The 22,302-nt window shown below is 33.5% G+C and overlaps 1 protein-coding gene across 1 annotated transcript; it reads right to left on the bottom strand.

Annotated features, from left to right (window-relative positions):
* Nucleotides 1-18,613: 18,613 nt before the first annotated feature.
* LOC124368286 lies at nucleotides 18,614-20,498 on the bottom strand. The gene is made up of 4 exons (XM_046825560.1): nucleotides 20,421-20,498; nucleotides 19,482-19,579; nucleotides 19,227-19,336; nucleotides 18,614-18,844 (listed from the first exon to the last, which is right to left on the bottom strand). Exons 1-4 carry the CDS (start codon nucleotides 20,429-20,431, stop codon nucleotides 18,614-18,616), a joined length of 450 nt encoding a protein of 149 aa, XP_046681516.1. The 5' UTR covers nucleotides 20,432-20,498.
* Between the last annotated feature and the right edge of the window lie 1,804 nt (nucleotides 20,499-22,302).

Below are 22,302 nucleotides of genomic sequence, written 5' to 3'. Positions count from 1 at the left end.
TTGTTAATGAAGCAGTAAATTGTTTTTTAAACGATTTCGGAAGAGAGAATGGATTTTGAGACATCATATACTTTTTCGACTTCAATCACTTTCCTGTATATTTTTTATAATTCTTATAAAAGATTTTTGAATTGCTCGGTTGAAGTGTTTATGTAAATTTTGGAGAAGAATTTTAGTTTTTTCCAAAATATACAAGTAGTAGTAAAATGTAGCTTCTGGGACAGGACCTTTGACCCCTGTTATCTCTCTGCGGGGGGTCCTTATCAGTGATAACCTTTGACATTTCCGCATATTTTAAGATAAGCACGTGCCAGATAACCTTGACCCCAATTAAAAAGCAATTGACCTCAATTAAATAACAATTAGATAAGCCCGCGAGGTCGCTACTATTGTTTACGTTTCGTTATCGGCACGCGCCGGTTCGTATCGCGAATTCTTCACCTCTAGGTCATGGACCTGATATCACTGTCAGGCGTCTGCCAACCAGTCCATCAGACCGATAAGGTTTTTGTCTCTTTAAAACTATGTGATGAATAATATAATGCAACGTTATCAAAAAAAAAAAAAAAACAATTCTTCTAACTATAGTACGATTGACTCGAGAGTGTTTCGAGTTATATTTTTCTGCTTAATATGCATTTTGTAAGAATATAAATGGATTGACTCGCTATTGATTTATTATTATTATTATGTGTGTTAATCATGTCGGTAACAATGCCATATGTAATCTTCCTTTATGTTTTGAGTGTTGTGTACAGTCAACAAAATTTCTCTTCACAACACTGGGGTAATGGAAGTACACTTGTAGCTCACGCAATATCAAACAGAACAAGGATAGATTTACATTACTCACCTAAATCTCCCCATCAAGCGTTGTTCACTTTGAACTATTTCAATGTTAGTAGCCAAGAGACAACTAGTGGATCTGATGGAGAAGAATCGTTGTCATTTTTTAATGAAGAGACTATGAATGATGCCCCGTCAGAACAAGGTGATGAAACGTTTTCTTTTGACGAAAACGACTCTACATTTAATGAAGACAACTATAGTGATGACACGACCACACTTGAAATTTTAAATGAAACAAATGACTGTTGTCTGCAAGCTGATGATTGCGCATATGTTAAAGAATCTTTACAAAAAGACATTGAGGAATACATCGATAGAATAGGACAGTTAAATAATGAAATCTCAAGATTGAATACAACAATTCGTGTCCTAGAATATGATGCTGAATTAAGAAACAAGGAATTGTACGAAGTGAAGTCACCCAAATATAGAAGTCGAAGATGTTACTGTCGGAGAAGAAAAGGAATTTTAAGACGTGGTGTCTAAGTCTTAATAAAGTTAGAAGAGCAGAAATAATCAACAGTTCAGAAGATTTACTAGAAAAACAATTTTATGTATATATGTTTAATATAAATATAACTTTTTACTGAGGTATTAATTTTATTTGTGTTAACGTCCCAATAAAGACAGAACATGATTGGTATAATATTCATTATACTAAGCTTTGATATCAATTGACCTGACCTCTGATAAATGTTTTATCTAACAACCAATTTAATTTTAAATGAAGCACTATTTGTCCTCTATTTACCCTTGTTTACTACATTTTGTCGACACGTGGTCACCTTAAACCTTTAGAATGTTTAAAACTGCAACTTTCTATCAACACGTGTTCGCCTTTAACCTCAAACGTCAGTTCTGGATGGGTATATAGCGTTCTCTTCCTCAGAGAGTTGATCAAGTTCAATTTTCGACTTCTACTCGTCCGCTTCTCACTTAACAAGTAAGTAGTAATCTTTCACTTTATAGTCAGTGTGATAGAAAATGGAAACCTTGCGGTGTTAACACAAGTTTTCTATTACACTTTAAAGAATTACAAGTCTGTAAATAATATATACTTAGTGCTGTTGAGCAGAGAACGGAAACCTTGCGGTGTTAACGTAAGTTCTCTGTTTAACAGTTGTTTTATTTTAAATATTGAAAAAAAAAAACGTTAAAGATGTAAAATAACAATTGTTTACAATCTTACGCTTTTTAAAAGTATAAAAGATTAAAAATCAACTTTACTTAGAATAATATTTAGTGTAACACTTATTTGTTATTAATTATTTCTTTTTTTTTTTTATTAGAGAAAAATGGATTCCGACAAATGGTGAAGCAGTCTATTGACGTCAGAGAACCACGTGATTTTACAGCTCATCACTAGAAGAAGAAGAAGAAGAAGAAGATGGAGTTCATAATAGATTTTCAAGGGTTTAAAAATAGTAACAATGAATTTATAGTAAAAGAACTTGCTCTTATTTTCAACTGATGCACAAATATATGAGCTCCATTTATTTCAGCCACCGTGTAATTTTCATGAACTCGCACCACAAATACAAAAACAGGTGCTGTGGTTGGAGAGACAATACCATGGACTGTATTGGGGATCTGGTTTTACAGAGTATAATTCAATGAAAGATATATTTTCAAATGTTAAAATAAACGGAAATGTGTATGTGAAGGGAAACGAAAAACAAAAGTTTATAACTAGTTTACTGTCAGATTTTTGTGTTAATGTTATTAATATAGAAGATCTCGGTTGTCCCAATTTGTCTATTTTGAGATCTCAATTTGTACAACCGAGTTCGATGAAAGAATGTAGTTTTAATCACAGTCCACACAATTGTGCTTATATTAATGTACATGTATTGTTGCAATGGTTCAATGCACAAAAGCTTGTGGAGAAACAAATGGAAAATGTCAATTTAGCCTTTAAGGAGTGTTTTCAAAAAGGATACAAACAATATGTCGGCTGGTATGGTCAAGTTTATCCCAAAACATTTCATTGTAAATCATTCTGAGGATGTGGAAAATATATATGATAAACTACCAGCAATTTGAAATGTGATATAGACATTGTCTTAAGCATGACATGTAAAGAACACTACCCGCATAACGTTAAGAAAAGACATTGTACGTACTGTTTAAATAAAGTTATGACATCATTATCTGTTCAAAGTTCATAGATAACAAATGTATTTTTAATAATTGTTCTTTTGTAATAGTCTTTAGTACGTGCGCTGTTCTAACAACAACAACAACAATGTCAGTAGATACCGTTAATGGGTGTTGTAACATTTTCAACTGTACTAAAAAGGACTTAACAAACTCTGGATTTTATCGGACAAAGTATTTTGAGAATGTTATTTGCTGCGGATGCGGATGGCAGTCAGACAGCACCAGACTAACTATTAGACATTTAAATTTCGTTCATAAAATCAAACAATCCAGATTGTGACCTGAGTAAATTTATAAAGGAGGATTATAACAACTATTGCAAGTACAAAAGGTCTGTTGCTGAAACTGAGAAGGTTATGAAAGAGACTTTTATGATGTGGCCTAAATCATATCCTGCAATAGAAGAAATGGTGAGCACCGGGTTTTACTACATTGGAACTGGTGATTCGACTACCTGCGTTAGCTGCGGTGTTACTTTGGATCAGTGGAGTCCAGAAGACAATCCGCAAGAAGAACACAAGAGAGCATCACCTTTCTGTGAACTTGTCAAATAAAATACTATATCATGATATATTGTTGTTTTTATTTTTCACTACCAGAGTATAACTCATGATGAATACATTAGCTGTTAGAGCTGGTATTGCAAGAGAATTGCATAAACAAGCACGTAGGAATTTTCATACTCGTCATGTTGAAACTTAAGGGTATTAATGATCTATATCAAGCAGATTTAGTGGAAATGATTCCATTTCAAAAAGAAAATAAGGGTTTTAAATATATAATGACAATTATTAATTGTTTCAGTAAATTTGCAATTGCTATACCGTTGAAGTCTAAAAGTGGGCTTGAAATTGAGAAAGTTCTAAAACCAATATTATTAAAATATCCTATGAAACATTTTCAGACTGACCAGGGAACTGAATGGTTCAATTCTAGAGTTAAATCGTTACTAAATAAGTACAATATAAATCATTATCATACATTCTCAGATAAAAAAGCGGTAATCGTTGAAAGGTTTAACCGCACACTGAAAAGTAAAATGTGGAGAGCGTTTAGTGAACAAGGTAGTTACCGCTGGCTCGGTTTATTACCAAAGCTTGTAAACGTATATAACAATACTGTTCACAGAACTATAGGAGTCAAACCTGTTGATGTAACAAATCTAAATGAGAGAGATATTTTATTAAGGATTGTTAAAACCCGTAAAACTCCTCAGTTAAAACAAAGATTCAAAGTTGGTGATCCAGTTAGAGTAAGCAAAAAATCTAAAGTGTTTACTAAAGGTTATTTTCCTCAATGGAGCAATGAAATATATACTGTATATAAAGTACAGTTAACGAAACCTATTACATATATATTAAGAGATGATAAAGGAAATGTCATTAAAGGAGGATTCTATCAAGAGGAACTAAGCAAAACCAATTACAAAGACACGTATTTAGTAGAAAAGATTGTTAGGAAAAAAGGTGATAAAGTTTTAGTGCGTTGGTTAGGATTTGATAAATCACATGACAGTTGGATTGATAAAGTAGATCTTCTATAATGAAGTTTGAAAAACAAAAAAATAATTTTTCTGTTATAAATTTAGATATGATAATAAAGGAGAAGAATTCAGAATACAAAAAACATCATGGTAAATTATTACCTAATTCTATAAGATGTATAATTTGCGGTCCTTCCAACTGCGGAAAAACGAACTTAATGTTAAATTTATTATTTTCTCCGCAAGGTCTGTTTTTTGAGAATATTTATATATTCTCGAAATCATTGTATCAATCAAAGTATGAGTTTTTGGAATGTGTGTTAAAAAAAACTTCCTGAGATTGGGTACTTTTCGTTTTCAGACAACGATGAAGTCCCACACCCAAGTGAAGTGAAACCGAATTCCATAATGATTTTTGATGATGTAGCTTGTGGTAAACAAACTAATATAAAAAAATTACTTCTCCATGGGAAGACATAATGATGTTGACACGTTTTATATTTGTCAAACGTACAGTTACATTCCAAAACAGTTGGTACGTGATAATGCTAATTTTATAGTTGTTTTCAAACAAGATGATCGTAACTTGCAACATATCTACCATGATCATGTAAACCCTGACATGAGTTTCGATACATTTAAAACTATTTGCTTTAGGGTATGGGATCAAGGAAACAATAAATTTATTGTTATCGATAGAGAAAGTCAAGTTAATAAAGGACGTTATCGATCAGGATTTGATACGTTTGTAACACTATAAAGGGAGAGGTTACAAATCGTTTTGCATTTCATTTACTCCTTCAGTCGATGTTTGACGATCAAGGAGTAAAGATGGAGAGTAAAGCAGCAGCAGAGGACGATCAATGCGAACCAATTGAGAATGAAAAAATTAACAAAACAAAAGAAGATATTATCAAAGAAATTACAGAACTCCGGAAAAATATAAAACGAAAACATAGAACACTTAAAACGTGACCTTATAGAAACTGAAGATATGTGGAAAAACAAATTAAAACCAATATCAGAACCGTTACAAAAACTAGTTGAGGAGGGTCAACAACAACAACAACAACAACAACAACAAGAAGTTAAGAAAGAACTTAAGAGGAAAAGTTTAGAAGACCATGAAGAAACACCTGCGAAACGTTACTTACCTCAACATCCTCAAGGAGTTAAGAGAAAGCCTCGCCTAAATCTTCCAACTCAACCTGATTATGAGAGTGATTATGAATATGATGATGGTAATAGTGAAGAGCTTCCTTCTGCAAAACGATTAGCAAGTCATGATTCTTATATGGAAACTGAATTAACAAATGATAATAACGATATTGAAATGAATACACCACCGCCGCCAAAGCAATTTGACGAGGAAATGGTATACGAGTCAACAACTGGACAGGAATTATTAAAAACCACCCCAAGGATTGCAAAGGAATTTGTAGAACGTGAGTTTAAGGGGAAAATTGCTAGAGATTATTTTCTAAAACTTATACAAGGAGGTAAAACTCTAGACCATAATTATGGTATTCGAATCGATGGTGATTCTTGGATGATAGGAGACAAACGAATAGATATTCATGTTGATGATATTTTAATAGATGGAAAAAGATATAAAGGTACACCCGGTCTTTATGAATTAATAGTTATGAACATTCCAAACGATTATATTTATACTGAAGAGGATTTAAATGCATATGCTGACATTTTGAGAGAAACTAACGTTTATAGAGTGAATTATTCAGCAACAGGAAAAAATTAGATCTAACAGAGGAAGTAAATATAAAAATATAATTGCTCCTCTGATTAATCGAGTACCAACACTTGAAGAGCATCACATGTCAACATATTCTGATTTGGTAAATAAAGAAGCTACCGGGAGCGGTATTAATTTAACAAACACCGCACCTAATTATGTCTATTTTGACGATCCAAATGAACTTGTAGATCGATTGAGGTTATTATTAGCATCTCTCAACAAGCAGGGAACACAGGTCATTCAAATGAAATCAAACTCAATCATTGAAGAACTACTTGAATTAGAACCTGTATTGTCAAAAAAAACGTTGTAGTGAAAAAATAAAATAAATATTGTTATCAAGTTGAATATTGTTCATTTTATTTCTATTCCTCACATGATATACATGTATCATGAGTGTTGATAAATTTGGTCACCATTCACGATCGACTAAGGTTCTTAGAGGTCCAAAAGGAGAAGGGTTCGAACTTACTACCGAAGGCAATTATGATATGCAAAATAAGAAACTGTGTAATGTCAGAGAACCTACCGAGAAGAACGATGTTGTAAATTTAAACTATATCAAAAACAATAGTCTGTTAAGGACCAAAGATGGGAGTTTGTTTAATGCAGAAAATCTAAAAATATCAAATGTTGGAAAACCTTCAAATTTACAAGATGTAGTTAACGTGCAATATTTAAAAGATTCCATCGAAGACTGTTTAAGGATTGAAAATGGAAAGTTTGATGCGAAAAAATAAAGTTATATGCAGTGCTAGTGAACCGGTTGAGGAGTATGACATTGTAAATTTAAAATACTTCAATAAACATGCTGTTAATGTGCAATATTTAAGAGATAACACATTAATACTTAATAAAACAACTAAAGAACTTGATGCAAAGAGTGCTACCATATCAAATCTGTCTAAACCTAAGTTTCTGTACGATGCTGTGAACAAATTATATTTTCTAGAAAATATTGCCGACATAACCTACGCAATTTATTATCAAATTCACAAAAGGAGTAAGAAAAAGATGACTAAATCCGAATGGATAAATAAAGTTATAAAATATTAAAAAACATAAATTGGCTTGATCTTTTTTCAGTTAAAGTAGAGTCCCCAGTAAGTGAAGACGTCTCTTAGATGTATTTAAGTAATGGCTGTGCGAAACAACCGCCTCAGTCGTTATTGTGGCTCCGGACTGTTAAGTACAATTGGAAAAACTGCAAGTGCTATTATAAATCGAGGAATTGACATTTTACCTTTTGAATTACATTTACCTGGAGGTTGTCAGTACTGCGGTCCTGGTACAGATTTACAAAAGAGATTAAGTAGAAACGATCCAGGAATTAACGGTTTAGACGCAGCTTGTAAGGAACATGATATAGCGTACTTAAAATATCAAGATACTAATAACAGAGCATACGCTGACAGAATCTTAGCTGAAAAGGCTTGGAATAGATTTAAAGCATCAGATTCAAGTGTAGGTGAAAAAGCTGCAGCGTGGGCAGTTACAAATATTATGAAAGCGAAATCTAAATTAAGTGGTGGATCAATAAGTAAGAAGAAGAAGAAAGCAGTACAGAAGAGGAAACAGATGAAAACAAATAAAAATATAAAAAACAATAAGAAAACAAAGACAAACAAGAACAAAACAAAGCAAATGAAAAAAACCTTAAAGGGAAAGGGGTTATATTTAAAACCGTATTCCGGATCAGGATTAAAAAAAAAAAAAAAATATTCATCGAAAATAATAGATGAGCTTCCAAGTAAACCGCTATCACAGTTTGACATTTTAAAATGTGCTAAGCTTCTAAAGTTACCAGACTTTAGAGGAGTATTTATGAGAGACCTGTTACCGCCTAAAATTAACGATAATGAATCTGCAGTTGTTAATTTAGATAGTATAAATGGAAAAGGTACACATTGGGTATGTTATGTGAAACGTGGATATAACGTAGAATACTTTGACAGTTTTGGCAATTTAAGACCGCCGACCGAGTTAGAGGATTATTTTAACAGTGGACCCTATCACGTTACAATCAAATACAATTACTTTCCGAGGCAGAAGGAAAATACTTTTAACTGCGGTCATTTGTGTTTAGACTTTTTGTTCGTGAAGAAATGATTTGTGTTACAGGAAGATCGTCTGATCTCAAGTGTACGTTGTTTCCTCCTTTAGATTTATCAAGATCTAATGACTGGGAAATGGGTTTTTTGGATTTAATGACTTACAATTCAATTCCCAATATTGAAGAAAATATCAATAACGTACTTTACATCGGCTCCAATACAATATCTCTTCCAACAGGATCTTATGAAATAGAAGACATTCATAAGTATATTAACAATAAATTGAAAGAAATAGATCCGACTACAACATTCAAGTTAAAAGCAAACAACAATACACTTAAAAGTGAAATATGGTGTTCTAAGAGAATAGACGTTTCGAAACCTCACAATTTAGGTTCGTTACTTGGGTTTATAGATAAAGATATCAAGATATTGGATGCAAATAAATGGCATGTATCATCAAGTCAAGTGGCCATTAACAAAGTTGATATCATACGAATCACTTGTAATATTGTAGGAGGTTCATATAGAGACGGAATCGAAGGACACGTATTACATGAATTTTATCCAGTGGTTGGACCCGGATTTAAAATTGTTGAAAGACCTGAATCAGTACAATATCTTCCAATTTACAAACAAAATAATTTATCAGAATTTAACATAAAACTAGAAGATCAGAACGGAGATTTAATTAATTTCAGAGGTGAAAACATTAATTTACGCGTTCACATTAGAGAGAAAGCAGGAAAATAACTATGGGCTTGGTGTTTAACTCAACCTCTGCATCTTCTAAAAAAAGTTAGTTAAAACCTTTCATACTACACCAAATGTCAGTATTCCTCGAACAGTGAAGCCGTTAACATTGAGGAACCGCATATTTCTTAACTCACTAGGAATATTTAAATCACCTTTATCATCATGAACGGGATACTGGATATTGGTGAAAATGTAAATTTTGATGATTCAGTAATTAATATTGAATGGCATTCTCACAATCCATACTCTTCGAATTCATTAAAGAATAGTGATGAAATTAGAATTCCAGTTCACCAACAAGATGTATACACATTACCAAGTCGAAGTTTCCTTCTGATTGAGGGAAAAATTATAAAGGTTGCGGACAATTCTGATGATATAACTACGGAGTTGGTAAATAATGCTATGTCATTTTTGTTTGATGAAATACGATACGAACTGTGTGGTACAGAAATTGATAGAGTTAAAAAATGTTGGTATTACGACTACAATGAAAAATATACTTACATCTCGCCCAAGTGATGTCAACTGGATGGAAAATGCTGGTTGGAAAATTACATCAGTAGAAAATTTAAGTGATAGAACTAACTTTTCTTTTTGTGTACCACTTAAATTGCTTCTTGGATTTGTAGAAGATTATAATCATATTTTATTAAATGTTAAACAGGAATTGGTACTTTTGAGAGCATCAAGTGATAAGAATGCCATCATTCAGAGTGGAGCTGCTTTACATGATTTTAAAATAAATTTGGCAAAAGTTATTTGGAAAGTACCTTACGTACAAGTTGAAGACAATATAAAATTATCTCTTTTAAAAGTTGTAGATAAAGATCAACCTATTTCTATTCCTTTTAGAAGATGGCAGTTAAACGAGTATCCATCTTTACCAGCCTCGCAGTTTCAAACATGGACAGTTAAAACTAGTTTCAGTTATGGAAAAGCCACGCTACGTCATACTAGGTTTTCAAACAAATCGTAAAGATAACGCTGCTAAAAATGCATCTCATTTTGATTTTTGTCATCTAGAAAATGTGAAACTTTACCTCAACAGCAAGTACTATCCATATGATAACTTGAACAGCAACAAATCATTAATGTATGACTTGTATACAAGATTTCAATCTTCTTATTATTCAGGATGTGATGATCAACCTTGTCTCGATAAAACAACATTTTTAGCTAAAACTCCTTTATTTGTTATTGACTGTTCTAAGCAAGTGGAAACGTTAAAATCAGGATCACTGGATATACGACTGGAAATTCAAACGTCTGCTGCAATACCTGCTAATACGGCAGCCTACTGTTTGATCATTCATGATGCTTTAATTCAATATTTACCATTGTCTGGTATTGTTAAAAAAATTATGTAGATTTCTGTATTTATCAATAAAGGAACATGTTACTCTATTTCGATTTTTTCTTCTTTCCTTTTTTCTAATCACCTTGAAAGAAACATACAAGCGTATGTCATATATGAAAAGGTTGTGAATTAAAAACAAAGTTTTTGATTAAAAAGCTGTTTATTCTCACAATAACAAGCACAAAATGACAAGTCAAGAACTTACAAGCTATAATGACCATATGCTAGGGTGTTGATGTTGTTTGGACAAACATATCTCTTATCATCCTTATTACTTAAAGCTAACTTGTTAATTACTACAGTTTTTACATTGTGCTTCTTTGATTGAAAAGTTCTTACATCTCTTCTCATATTTTTCATTTTTAAACAAACAATCTAAATAGTTTTGAAAAACTATAGTCTTATCCACGACAGCCTTTGAAATTCCTTTAGCTTTTTTCAATCTTAGATTATTGGATTCTTGTAAATAATCATCATTTGTTGTGCGGTAGGCATAAAGTTTAGGTCGTAAACCTACAAACTCTACAATTGGAATCCCTGTACATTCGTCTTTAAATTTGCCTAATGCTTTTTTGTTAGATGCATCAAAACACTTATGATCAAAAGGATAGTTGGATAAGTCGAGGTGTTGCTTTAGAATAGGATTCTCAAAGTCTTCATACAAGTCCTCAGTAAATACTTCATACAAAAAAGAATCTGTATCAAGATATAAAATGTTGATTTGTTTGTTACCATAAAAAGGTTTTACAATGTTGTAGTGAAAGTTATACATGTGAAGTTTGGACAACTCCAAGACAGTGAATCCTACATAAATTGGTTTGTTAAAACAAATCTTATCTTTGGATAGCTCAATAGCTGCAATATTTTCACCATATATTATTCTATTCTTAAAATTAGGCTTTGAAACTAACTTATCTACTCTTTTGCTATTAGTAACTAGTTCTAAATCAATTCTTTTCCTAATGTTTTCAATTGTTTTTCCAAACATTGCATTGTTTAGTAATTTGTAAAATTCTTTCTCAAAATCGTTTTTTGATTCTTTTCGTTTTTTTAGTATTAAAATCTATGTAAGGTTTTAACCAACAACTCTGGGAAAACTTTAGAATTCTATGAATCTTTTTCAACACAAGACCGTTTTGCAAAGCTTGTTTTAAGTTTAAATAATGACAAACATATTTTTTTTTATCCGTTAATGTTGTTAACAGCTTGATCTGTTTTGATCCTGGAGGACGTTTGTTTTCAGGGAGAAAAGGTAAATCATTATGTTCCTCATGAAGATGTTGTGGATAAGATAGATCACACTCTAGAATGTAACCATTTTCTCCTTCATCAGGCTTTGTCATAACATCAAAATGTTTTATCGCTCCCTTTTTTAACCATCTAAAGTTTTCTTTCGGTATTGGTTGAGACATTGAAAAACCATACAAATTATTTGCATCAATGTAAGTAAGAAAACTGACATCTTTACCAGCATCAAAAGATGATCCTAAATAACTATTGTTAGCTTTTTGCATAGCGTTTAACACATTGGGTAATTCCTCCTCTTATTCCCTTTTCGATAAACATATACATATCATAATCATGAATCAGCTCAAGTTCAACTTTAGTATACTTTAGCATAGCATCAAAGGTAAGACTAGGTAAGGTAAAATAATGTGCTGGATCTAATTCATAATTATTTATACAAACTAATCTAAAGTTTTCAAATACATCACAGAGTAACAACACATCGGTTTTCAGATACAAATCGCTATAATCACCGAGGGTTTGACAGTTAAATGTATTCCATACTTTTTCAGCATGTTCATAGTCCGTGTCCGATATTTCGCTTAAACCCATACTATTATAAAATTGCGCTTTAGCAGGGAGTTGAGTTACATCAAGTTTCTCCCAACTATCGGTAAACTCATATGGATACACTCCTTTTCTCGTTACAAGACACAAGTCTTCATCACGAAAAAACATTTTTGTGTGAATAAATTGATCATTTTTCAAATTTTTAACCAAAGAACTTAGACTACTTGCCATGAACCTAAAGCTATCTATGAACCTTAATTTAATACCGCTATCTGTGTGTTTTACATAAGAAATGTATTTCTCTTTGGTGTTAGGAACAACATCAACTTTATTTTGATCAAGTCCTAAATGTTTAATAATAAAATGGGTATCATAATTAGAACTACCGTGAATTATAACGGGAAGAGATTTTTGATCTTGTCTTTTTAAATTACAAGAACCGCATAACACTGCTCTGAATTTACCAGTTAAGTGACAATGGTCTCTACAAGGAGCATTAAGAGCCTCACTAAATTCTGTGTTACAACATTCACAGTGGGTGGCTGACTTAAATCTATCACTTTCTTCCCTAGTAAGAGGTAACATGGGTACGTTTACATTTAACAAATCACCAATCAGATTTGCTATAGATTTAATGTACTCTACAAATTTTAAACCGGCATTAGGACCTCGATAGAGATAGGGCTCATTAGGCAAACTGTTTACAATTTCTAGTGGTAACATATTTTCGTTGATAGCAAAATATGCACAGAAGCTCATTGGTTCATGTATTTCTTTTACTGTTACATGTTGAGATTGTTTGTTACATTCTTCAGAGCTAGGTTTTTTTTAGAATAGACTCAAAATCACAATAACATACTATAGGTACTTTATACTTAAAATGAAAGTTATTAAAAGATAAATAAGTAGGATCATCCTCATTATCTGTAAGATGAGGCATAACAACCTTTACGGGTTTGTTAGGAACACAGTCTTTTCTATGTTTTTTTAACAGTTTTTTAGCACGTAAGCCTTGAAAATGTTTTAAACAACTTTTACAAAAAGCTGCCTTTACTTTATGTTTTGTCATTTGTACACGTACTAATCTAGAAAAATTATTAATATAACAATAGTGGCTTACTCCTACATTGTTAGAAAATAACAACAAATCTATGTGATCTTTCTTCTCAGTCTTAACCACTTTCAGAGGATACACCTCATTATTCTTGTTAAGTCCATATACGTTTATACTAACAGTCGGATTGTTTTTTTCAAATTTACCGACTTGATTTAGAGGTGTTGGAAACTGAATACCGTTAAAATTAAATTTATGTTGTAAATCAAAGTATCTGTTGTTTACGCGCTCCCTGTGCACACCTTTAACATAATGACATAAAATTGCCCACTTAAAGCACTCGTTATCATGTAAGTTCATCGGATTGATTACTGCTTTTTTAAGCACTATTGCTGATGGCAAAGGTATGAAAGTACTACCTCTAAGCGGTTTGTACCTGCTGAATCGTACTAAAATCCCATCAATATGTAGAAGAGTCCACCCACTCCCTTTGCTTAACTGTTCACTCTCTTCTCTACAAATTTTTCTAAACATTTTTTGTACAACTCTGGAAATGGAAGTTTTCTTCCAAAACCTTCTTGTTTCTGGTTTTGAATGCGCGAGGTGTTACCTCTTCGCTAAGAGGTTTTACATAAGTGCACTCAAGCACAATATTAAACTTAATAGCATCACTTTCGGCTATGACCCTATTAATTAAACGTTCGAGTTTATCCTCATGTTGTTGGAGAAAATCACAAATATTTAATAAATTCAAATCACTGTTTTTAAGGAAAAAAGTTTTAAGTATTCCCTTGAAAGCGGTTTTTATCTCGATAAACTCATCAACACGAGTAACAACTTCAAGACGTCTCCGCTTAGTCAATCTTGTAGGTAGAGCGTCTACTTCCATAGCCTGTTCATCACCGGCTAAACTGGAGTGTGATCTCTTAGCCATTGTAAAATTTGAATGTAAACTAATCTGAAAAAAAAAAAAAAAAAAATTCTAAAGTGGTTAAGATAGAAGAAAGAAATATCACTTAACTAACCCTATTTACATAATATGTTTACTTCTTTACTTTCTGATCAATCACCGTTAATTTTGTATTTTCAATGTTTTTAACCTTCTTACCAAAAATAGTTAAAATAGAAGACAGTTTTTTTAGAGCTTCCTTTTCATCACCTTTAGTGGAATCAATCAAAAACAAGCCTTTTTTTGATACCATCTGCCAATACATGCTACTTGAACTGCAATATTTTAGGTCTTTTGTTTTAGTAATTTCGATTTTTATTAAATGCGTACCCTGCTCTCCTGGAGAAGTAAACCTTAATCTTTTCTTATTTTTTAAACATTGAAATTGTTGACTTAAGACTATTGGACCCTTCCCTTTCCTACTTCTAAAAAGACTATCAAAGTCTGATTCAGATTCCGTGTCTTCACTGCAAGAAGATGAGTCTGATGAAGACGATGAACTAGAAGAAGATGAAGAAGAAGAAGACGAGGAGGTTGAGGCTGATCGAGATTTCTTAAGTTTTTTAACAGATTTTTGTTTTAACTGTTTTGATCTACCTCTCTTGCTACTTTTCTTTTCTTCTTCTTCATTTTTAGATGAGCCCGAAAGAATATAATTTAAACATTGAATTACAGCATTAACTATTTCAGGTGTGTATTTTTTCCCTTTCAACGGTTTTTTACTTAAAATTGGTTTAAAAAAAGACATTACTTCATCGTATGTTTTAACTTCTGCAGTGAGCAACGGGACCTTTTCTTGACTAAGATCTACTGGGTTAATATGTACATTGGAATAAAAAAACGTTCATAAGTTGTGTTAAGTCAAACACTAGGGCCATAGCGTCAAAGTTGTTTTTTAAAGTTTCGCATTTTTTAGTCCGTTGACTGCCTTCTCCCACATATCCAAAGAATTTAACCCAATCGTATACAAATTTTGAATCAAAACTATCAAGCTGATCAACGCACCATCTACTTTTGAAGAAGAAAGAAGTGCTTTTCTTTGGTTGGTCAACCACGGCATCAGATCTCATGGATTCATTGTCAGAATCCACGGTTTCCACGACATGATGGGCTTGCTCCATTTTCTGCATTAAAAGAAAAAAAGAAAATTAGTTAACCTGTTAAACGCTTGCAAAAGTTAACAAAAATATAATATTTTATTTTAACTTAAATAAATCTTAAAAGTTTATAATTATTTTAATACTACACACCACTAGACCCAAACCCATGTGATCCTCTCACGGTCTCTCCCACGTCAGAAAGCTCACATAACTCAGGATACAGTATTAATTCACAAATCAGTTGTGCTATCCTGTCTCCTTTTTTAATAACAAAGTCTTGATTTGAATGATTAAATAGTACAACACCTACATTCCCCGTATAGTCCCTGTCAACTACACCTGCTCCAACATCAATGAAATGATGTAGAGCCAAACCGGATCTAGGTGCTATTCTACCATAACAGTTTTCAGGTAGTTTAATTGCTATATCTGTCTTAATTAATTGTCTGCCAAATTTCTGTACTACATAATCATAGGCACTACATAAATCAAAACCAGCAGCTGAAGGTGAGCTTCTATGTGGAGGAAAAGCGTTTTCAGTTAGACGCACGAACCCTAGTTGAGACTTCGACACTAAAAAATAATAAGTTTTACATTAATTAAAGCTGTTTATGATAATAATTATGTATGTCTAGCTAAACAGAGAACTTACGTTAACACCGCAAGGTTTCCATTCTCTGCTCCATAAAACTAAGTACTTATTATTATTTTAAAAGTGCGATAGAAAACTTGTGTTAACACCGCAAGGTTTCCATTTTCTATCACACTGGTCTAAAATAAATTACTAATAACAGAGAACTTACGTTAACACCGCAAGGTTTCCATTCTCTGCTCCATAAAACTAAGTACTTATTATTATTTTTAAAGTGTGATAGAAAACTTGTGTTAACACCGCAAGGTTTCCATTTTCTATCACACTATTTTATAGTTGTACTTACTTGTTAAGTGAGAAGCGGACGAGTAGAAGTCGAAAATTGAACTTGATCAACTCTCTGAAGAGGAGAACGCTATATACCCATCCAGAACTGACGTTTGAGGTTAAAGGCGAACACGTGTTGATAGAAATTTACAGTTTTAAATCATTCTAAAGGTTTAAGGTGACCACGTGTCGACAAAATGTAGTAAACAAGGGTAAATAAAGGACAAATAAAAATGTGATATTATCAGGAGAGCAGACGTTGCAAGCATGTTTCGGTGCATAATCACTGTTAGCGGTGGATCAAACAATACCGCTTACTTTAAAATTAAATTGGTTGTTAGATAAAACATTTATCAGAGGTCAGGTCAATTGATATCAAAGCTTAGTATAATGAATATTATACCAATCATCTTCTGAGCTGTTGAATCTTTCACACTTCTATCTTTATTGGGATGTTAACACAAATAAAAATTAATACCTCAGTAAAAAGTTATATTTATATTAAACATATATATATATATATACATAAAATTGTTTAACTAGTAAATCTTCAACAATCTTTTTTTCTTTCACTGCAATTTGAAGTTTACGAATGAATTGTACCAATCATCTTCTGAAACTCTCTTCTAACTTTATTAAGACATCAAAACAAAATTATAAAATTATTTTTTTACTAGTAAATCTTTCACAAAATTTTTATTACTCTCAATTATAAGTTTTATGAAAAGTTGTAACCGGTCTCAAATCTTCATCCTTAGAGCTAGCTGCCACTACTTGAAACTTGAGAGTCTTGTACGCAGTTGTTTGTATCCGTTGGACGTGAAACCTGTGCTTTGTAATATTTTGAATCACCCCACGTCCAAGTCGAAGATGAAACGAAAGAGCTCTGAATTCGTTCACCTTCACGTCTCTCGTAGAATATTTGATACCTATTTCTCAAAACTCTTAAATTGTAAGCTTTTCTTTGTTCTTCTGACATTTTAATGTTTTTTTCTCCTCCAAAAGTGGGATGAAAGTAAACAATAATATCAACTTCAATGACCTAGAGGTGAAGAATTCGCGATACGAACCGGCGCGTGCCGATAACGAAACGTAAACAATAGTAGCGACCTCGCGGGCTTATCTAATTGTTATTTAATTGAGGTCAATTGCTTTTTAATTGGGGTCAAGGTTATCTGGCACGTGCTTATCTTAAAATATGCGGAAATGTCAAAGGTTATCACTGATAAGGACCCCCCGCAGAGAGATAACAGGGGTCAAAGGTCCTGTCCCAGAAGCTACATTTTACTACTACTTATACAATACCCACTGCAATCCAGTAGTTTTTTTTTTACTTTTTTCTCAAACATTAATCTGTTTAGAGCATATTAAAGTGAAAATTTAGAGTATCGTTAAACAATTTAAGTTGCTGTTTATGAATTTAGAAGATACCATCTTTCGTTAAAAAGGAAAATGTTGAGGTGTGCAATACCTTCTGGCTTTATATCTTTTACTGTTTGCTTAATTGTTTTGCTTATTTTGGAATTGCACCCCTCTAATAACGGCTTCTTGGGCATATTGGTCTTATATAGCTTTATTCACTACAAACACTGCGACACTTGAGTGTTTGGTTACGATTTTTTCGACACCCGATTGTGTTGTAGCCGCCACTCTTGTCGGAGTTTTGACTACCAACTACAGGTCACATGTCCTAAGTAGATCGACCAATCGAATTTATGAATGGTGAGTGTTGTCCAACTCGTCAGTGTTGAGATCACCCTTCACGACAAATTCTTGACGTTGTAGTCAGGCATGTCAATAATTTTTCGAGTTCAGAACAAAAGATGTCTTCATTGCCACTAGGAGGCTTGGTATGGCTACCACTAAGTGAGCCCTGTATGGTTAAAGAAGAGAATTAACGGGGCGAAAGAGAGAAGTTGCCACGATTATGGAAATATGTCAAAATGTGTATATATTTGATAATTTACTCCAGTCTTAATAATATTTGTGCCATAGTAGATTTTCTCTTGCATACCGAAAATGTGTATATATACTACGGTCTGGGTAGCCTAATTTTTTAAATACACAACTGTAAGATACGTTTTATAACATTCTTTAAATTTATAGTATAAGTGAGATAGTAGCTTTGTCTTTGATATCGGATTATAGTACTGACCAAGAGTACTATAGCTTTTGATTGATACTTGCTAGAATATCCATTCTAAACTATATTTTTAATACGACATTTGCTTTCCTTATCTGGATATTTTCTTACTATGTTCTGAACAAGAGTTGCAGAAATGGTTAAAATAAGAAGCTTATATTATGGTCTTAATACGAGCATAAAGCTTGTTCTATGCTCTGAAGACTATGAATATGCACAATTTACATATATATTTATAACATATACTGACCAGTTACTTTAAGGAAGACCTGATTTATTTTTTCTAGTGTAGAGACCAATAAGCAATAGTAGAGGCCTTCATCTTCGCGGGTGATAGAGCCGATCCCCAGGCGGTAGTTGTTGGGGGCTTGGAAGCTCACGGTTCTACGTGTGGTGATGGTTCCCTTGTTTATTGTCTGCGTGCGTAATATTCCGGATTCCGGATCTACGAACGACCAAATTACCTGCCAAAATCATACGAAATTAACAAAAGGAAATAATTGCAGGACTCTGAAATATGTGAAGGGAAGTTAAGAGAAGACTACTATTTCCTTAACGAATAAATTTTACTTTATCTCTAGATCTGATGCTGGTTAGGCCGCATTGTAAAAATAAAAACTACAAGAGTGCTCAAAGATTTGTTCTTGTTTACTTACTTCCTCGACTTTTTTAACTCAGCATTAAAATAATTTGAGTGTTCAGTTTTCATTTTACACTTCTTGCATTATTTTGTATTTATTCGACATACCAGTAGTGTGCACTACAATAATATATATTAGAGAAATTCAGTTTTCTCGACATTATACTATCATGTTAGTCCTTAGTTTTATATATTTTATTATTTACAAAGAGTCCGTTGGATGAGGGTTTCCTGCAGTCAAAGATGACATCGGAGCCGACACGAGCTGTGACGGTGACAGGACCTCCGCCATCCTCGGAGTATGAACTGGTTGAGTCTGAACGAAACGAGGTATGTCGTTAGCTACGGGAACCTAGCGAATAGTTTCAATGTGCTGATAAAGCATTAGAGAAAGAGAGAGGGAGAGAGAGAGGGAGGGAGAGAGAGATATTTATACCCAGTATTAGTCAGAGTTTACTAACCTGCCGCCACTAAGGAGAGCGTGAGGACCCACAATGACACTACCATCTTGATGGATGTTATCAGCTTAATCTGCATGCGTCCACCGTTTCTCCTGAACCTGGATATCAATCGGTGTTTTATATTGTATTTATAAGGAAATAATATATATACGAGTTTATTTTAACATTTACGTTGTATTAATTTATTTTATCTACATTTTTACTGCCCAAAATTACGTTTAACTTGTTTGTGTGTTTTCTTGTATCTGCAATACACTATTTAGCTGTTCATTTCATTTCATACACACAAATGGTCCTGCTTACGTGTTTATATACTATCAGTCATTCCATAGTCATTGAGAATTTTATGCCATAAATATTAATGAACACATTTTTGTACAGGACATTAATAGCTGAATAACACATTTTATGTTGAGGTAACCAGAAGTTTTGGACATTTAGTACTATTAAGTGACTCAAAATATCAATAATACTACAATTAGAGACGGGAATCTGATCTTTTCCAAAGACAGGTAGTGTAACTAACCTAAATTAACTTCAATACAACTTAAATAACTTAAATCAAAACGAACCATAATTGATAATATTGACGTTAACAAACAAATGTTCATGTTATTAAGTAAAATCAGTCATTAAGTATCATTTAGTTTTGTTTGAGTGCATGCCAAATAACTAAGTCTTATAAAGCACAAAAACACCAGATCTCATGTATTTTGAATAAAAATATATTCTATAACTACAGGGTTGATATTTAATCTCCTAATATAGATAATAAAAAAAAGTAGGCAATTTATTTGAAGGGAATTAGTGTTAAAATAAAGCACGCAAAGTAGTCCAAGGTCCAAAGTAGCCTGTAGTTAGATGTACTATGTCAGTAATATGATTCTGAATACATGTACGTTTAGTTAACCTTAAAGAACTGGGAAGAAGTGCACTTACCGCATTTCCATGTTTTGAGTTGCTATACAACAGTGGCTGAGGTCCGGTGTTGTATACAGTGTTGTATACTCGATGTTACGACAGAAGCAGCCGCACTGACCATAAACAACTGTAATGCTGTAGGTGGCTCGAGTTGATCCACATAAATTTGTATTTCCGCCTCTATGTAACTGCTCGAGTTTCACTCCATATGCCTGCAGAAAAATTTGTATTTTTGGGAACTATTAAAACACACAAATATCCGTAATTTTACATATGTCACCTATTAAACTAATACACTAAAAGTACGCTTGGTTATTTCATACTTTCGGTAGTCAGCAATGTAATAAACTGCCTAATCTCGTCTGATGCTTAACTGATTGGTAGGTCTGTATGAAGCCTCGATTAATTTTCCTTTTATCCAACTCCAAATCAGTCAACCATCAGTCCAGACTAAGCCGCTTTGACTGCCAATTCTGGAAAATTAACTATAAAGAAAACTAAAAGTACCCAACAGATTAGATATTTGTAATAAACTAGTGTGGATTCACAGTGTGGTTTTAGGTGAGTGAGGTTGAGCCAGGTTATTATAGTCGTTTTCGTAGGCTGATCTCTCATGTGAATTACGATCTAAGGGTACCAGATAGTTTTAGTCGTGGTCGTAGGCTGTCCTCGGATGTAAATTGCGATCTAAGGATACCGTGTTGTTTTAGTCTTGATCGCAGACCGACCTCTCATGTATGGGCTACAAGTTCGGTAAGACTACGGCCGCGTTTGGGGTTTTATTGTTTTGCAATCTTATTTTGAAGTTCGGTCGAGCCTAATACGATCTTAGATATTTTTTAAGGACGAAACGAGCTTAGGATGCGAATAAGCAGGTGGTGTTGCTGCTCTGTACTCGAGGATTGGAGAAATTTGAATTCGGTAGCTGGGGAGGAAATTGCGTATTTTTCCGTTTTTCCTCCGGTGACTTTGATTATAACTTCGTCTAGCAAGGGCTTGCAGGTTAAATTTGATCATCATTTGTATGAGTCACCACCCAACTCCCGTTAGTATTTTGAGTCTGCCACGACCCTTGGAAGTAACCCAGCCATTGTAGGCCAAGCGGTTGGTGGAAACTCCCTCTTGCAGGTAATTATATTGGTCTCTTGAGAAATTTGTCACAATCTGCATTCTTGCTATGACCTTCAAATCTGTAGAATTAATTTCGCTGTTCTCTAAGTCGTTGTTACTTGTTAGCCAAAAAGACTATGTTCATATTTCTTAGTGATAAACTGTCCTTCGAGACACCATTGGTGATCTGTCGATCCCCGAGCAATAAATGTGTTGTAGCACGTCACTACATTTATCACCAGAGTTCTCAGAAGCGGAAATATTGACGGGAGGATAGTATTATTATATGATGTATTACTCTGTAGTACATAACTATGTACCACAGCGCTCTTAAATGGATTGTCACTAATAAGACAGCCGCAATAAATTAAACTGTTAATTTGCCGTGGTGTGACAGGTGGCAAGACACATGGGTTGATTACCTGATTATTAAGGTACTATGGCTTAAATTGCTCGATGGGAGACGGATAGTCGAGGACGTTGGTCTTTTAGGCTCATAGGTGATCTGAGGGGATGGGCCGAAAGAGAGCATGGAGAGGTAGACTTCTACCTTACCCAGCTTCTCACTGGGCACGGATGTTTCGGCTTCTACCTTAACAGAATGGGGAAGATCCCGAGTCCGGAATGCTAGTACGGGGATTCGGATTCGGACGATGCCCTGCACACCTTCTTCAAATTTAGAAGGTGGGAAACGGAGAGAAGGGAGCTGGAGGCAGCTATCGGGCGTGTTTCGCCGGATACCCTTATAGAAGAGATGTTGTCCAGTCCCGAATCGTCGAGCGCTGTCGCT

Source organism: Homalodisca vitripennis, chromosome 8 (assembly GCF_021130785.1).
Source record: "Homalodisca vitripennis isolate AUS2020 chromosome 8, UT_GWSS_2.1, whole genome shotgun sequence".
Classification (NCBI taxonomy): domain Eukaryota; kingdom Metazoa; phylum Arthropoda; class Insecta; order Hemiptera; family Cicadellidae; genus Homalodisca; species Homalodisca vitripennis.
Note: the sequence above shows the minus strand (reverse complement) of the source record. Positions and strands in the feature narration are given on the sequence as shown.